Genomic DNA, 3,437 nt, shown 5'->3' on the forward strand with positions numbered 1-3,437 from the left:
GAAGTATAGGCACTTATAGTACTTTAGGGGGCTAAGGTCGGGGTTAAATAGTTTATAGATATAGCTACCCCCCTTAAAGAGGAGGGTATTCTAGATAAGGCTTACTACCCCTTCCGGTAAAGCCGATTCGATAAGGAAGAGCGCTACCTTACCGGTGCCGCGGCGGGATACCCGTTATTATACTCGGATAATTTTTACCTCGGGGTTTATATCCTATAAGGATACTAGTAGGTCTTTTTCGGATAAGGCGTTAAGGACCTCCCGGGGGATAGCCTTAGCTAGTATAGGGTAAATACGTACGGCTAGGGTAACTCCTTTACTAAAAGCCTTCTTAATCTATTATTCCTTATAGGTGGCCTACTACTATACCCTTTCGGTAAAGGTAAGGTAGATATTTCCGCTTAGTAGCTTCTATGCTACTACGGTATCGTATCGGGTAGTCGTGGCGTTTATAGCTTAAATAATCTCCTTTAGGGTCCTATCCTTAAGGGGCTAGTCTTCGGGGAGGGTTCCTTAGCGGATAATTAATTCCTAGTAATACCTAATAGGGATTATTTTAGGGGGTATAGGGTCCCGTGGCGGTACTGTTACGGGAGCCCGGGCTACGATATTAGCCTAAGTTGTTTTTATACCGTTTATCCTTTTTCGGAGTTCCTCTTAGATAATATAATAAATAGTAGCGTGTAGGTGCGTTAGCGGTATCGTACCGGCGTCCTTATAGGTGCTACGTATCGTGATTAGTTCCTCTACTAGCTCCACGACCTAATTAATCGTATTCCTGTTAGCTAATAAGGCCTAAATTTCTACCCTAATCTTAGTTACTCTCGGTTCCGGGGGGCGCGGTAGTCCCCTTTTAGTCTTATATCAGTTCCGCGCTATATCCTGCTACGGGCGGGGGGGGGAGCGCTTATATTACGAAAAGTGGGTCCGTTACGAATTCTATATAGTTAAGGCCAGGGCGACGCTATCCCACGACTCTTCCGGCTATACCGTAGCGCTGGTATTATAGTACCGCTACGATAGTATCCCGGGAGGGAGGTAGTAGTTATAATCTCTATCCCGATAGTTTTATCGATTTTGCTCTTATTACGCGTCCGAGGTTAATAGGCGTGTCGATTATATATTAAATAATAATAATAATACCCTAATAAATAAAAGAAAGTGTATAGTAGTATCTAATACTTAACCTCTTAGAAAATATCAGCTTATTAGCAACCTCGGATTAATCTATCGTCTACTATACCCCGAATTATAGGCGTATCGTCTCTGCCAAGAACAGTTTATACCTTTACAACGCCGAACAAGTCGAGAATGTATCTCTTATTGTTTCTTCTAGACCCTCGTGAAATTCCCAGGACATACATATATTTATCCCCCACCTAAAGAAATGAAGCTGGCTTTAAATGTTTGCAATTATGTGAAGAAAAGGGTATCAGGATAAACTTCAGGTGCTACGATTGCTCCCCCAGGTCAAAACAACAGACAAAACGCGTCCCAGGCTAGGAGTATACTAAGAGGAACTGCATTGGCAACAAATCGAAGCGGGAATGGAAAACGGCCTGTTTCTCGCACTGGGAATCGACGCGCGGGCGGTCAGACTGACAGTCCACATGGGGGAACTAGTCCTCCCAGATAGTTTCTAGGTCTATGTCACCTCTCCGTTCTGCTCCACAGACGCTCCAGCGTTTCCTCTTGTCCCGGGAGATGAAACCTAATGTCCGACCCCGAGTGGGAGTATCAAAGCTGCCCCCACACCTAAGGTCAACGGCCGGTTCACCTGTTTCCGCTTCCTCAGCAGCGGCCTTCAGCCGAGCTATCCTTTCAGCTTCCATGGCTGCCTCTTCGGCGTCTGGCGAATCTGGGATTGTCTCTAAACTGGAAATACTCGGGCTTCGGGACCTGGCCGAGGTAGGCGTTGAGGGAAGAGGTGAGGATGGGATAAGTATTGCGTTGTTATAGTTGTTTGATAACGCATCGTGGTATCGTGAACACGAGTATGGAGGCACAGAGGATGGTGTGGTTGGTATAGGAGAAAGGGGACATACTATGGCGTGAGTTGCGTGGCGAAGCGGAGAGGATGGACGCCGATAGCAAGCCGTAGTAGTACTGGAAGCCAAAAAGGCCTGGGGCGGTGACATGGTTTGCCCCGGCCCCTTTCTTTCTTTCTCGAGGACAGAGTTGCGTACAGGAGATGTCGGGAAGGCTTCATCAACGGGATTTCGCGGCGCTCGAGCTCGACTAGGTGATCCACAAGGGCTGGCTGGGCGTAATTGCGGAGAGTACAGTATATGTCCAGAGGCGGTAACACCGGGCATCGACTGAGTCCGTGACATACCATGGGTTAGACTGACTGCGGACCTGGATCTGGTATGGGTGCGAGAAAGTGGTGATGTAGTTCGGGGCCGGTATGGAAACGTCGGAGGCGTCCAGGAGAAGCTCGGCAGTGACGGACTGGGATCTGTAGAACGACGAATTGTTGGGGGTTTCTTTAGAAGCTGAAACTCGGAGGGACTGGCGGAGGCATTTTGGAGGCAGAGAGACGGAACAGGAGAGGGGTGGAACTGCTCCATTCTCTCCGCCTCGGGAACCGGCTCCATAACCTGGGGCTTAAATTAGAGAACGTCGTGTAATTCGATAGACGTCGCCTGAATCGATCATGAAGAAAGAAGACCATGTGTCGTACGAATATACAGGCGAGATCTTAAGAGTGCCATATACGGGACGTCTTCCATACGTACGGAAGAAACACAGGGGCCAGGAAACCGCCTAGGTAGACCGTCCGAACACGAGTCGGCTGTGTATCTACCGTGACGTAGGGTGTCAGATGTCGAACAGACCACAGTCTTTTCGGTTACGTAATAGGCCGGATTGCTAAAAGTATAATCCGGGTGGACGCTTGCAAAATCTGCACTATATAAAATACGGTGGTAGCGTTTCCCTGACAGTCGGAGACAGTTATAATTATATATAATTACCTTAATAAAATTTTGACCTATTTTATGACGATTTTAACTACGCTTTATCTGATAATTAAGAGTCTTACTTACTAAGTGAAGATATACCTATTTTACCTACCCTTTTACTACTACTACCGATTTAAGAAGTCATCTAGCTACGCCGATATAGCGTGTTAATCTATAAATAGCTATTAAGATATCGTATCTTAGCCCTATTACGTATAAAACCTATAAGGATTAGGAGCTCTGGCGACGCCTATATAAATCGGTTACCACCTATAATAACGTATAGAGGTTTCTCCGCCTAGTCGATCCGACTTAGTTCCCCGAGGAGCCTATAATACCGGATTACGGCTCCTTCCTATCTATAACACCTAGGCGTACGCCTACGTAATATCTCGACCTTACGGACGCCGGCTAAAAGGCGTACGACGTTAAAATCGCGCGCTAGAAGATCCTATAAGCGTAATACGATAGCTA

The 3,437-nt window shown here is 46.8% G+C and overlaps 1 protein-coding gene across 1 annotated transcript; it reads right to left on the reverse strand.

Annotated features, from left to right (window-relative positions):
* Positions 1-1,215: 1,215 nt before the first annotated feature.
* On the reverse strand, positions 1,216-2,777 carry SODALDRAFT_329487 (hypothetical protein). The gene has a single exon (XM_028610962.1). It carries the CDS (start codon positions 2,595-2,597, stop codon positions 1,620-1,622), a length of 978 nt encoding a protein of 325 aa, XP_028462604.1. The 5' UTR covers positions 2,598-2,777; the 3' UTR covers positions 1,216-1,619.
* Positions 2,778-3,437: the final 660 nt, after the last annotated feature.

This window comes from Sodiomyces alkalinus (assembly GCF_003711515.1).
Source record: "Sodiomyces alkalinus F11 unplaced genomic scaffold SODALscaffold_15, whole genome shotgun sequence".
NCBI classification, from domain to species: domain Eukaryota; kingdom Fungi; phylum Ascomycota; class Sordariomycetes; order Glomerellales; family Plectosphaerellaceae; genus Sodiomyces; species Sodiomyces alkalinus.

What these genes read in the sequence shown, in the direction of transcription:
- SODALDRAFT_329487 (XM_028610962.1), bottom strand. Translation starts at nt 2,597, where the DNA reads ATGGAGCCGGTTCCCGAGGCGGAGAGAATGGAGCAGTTCCACCCCTCT.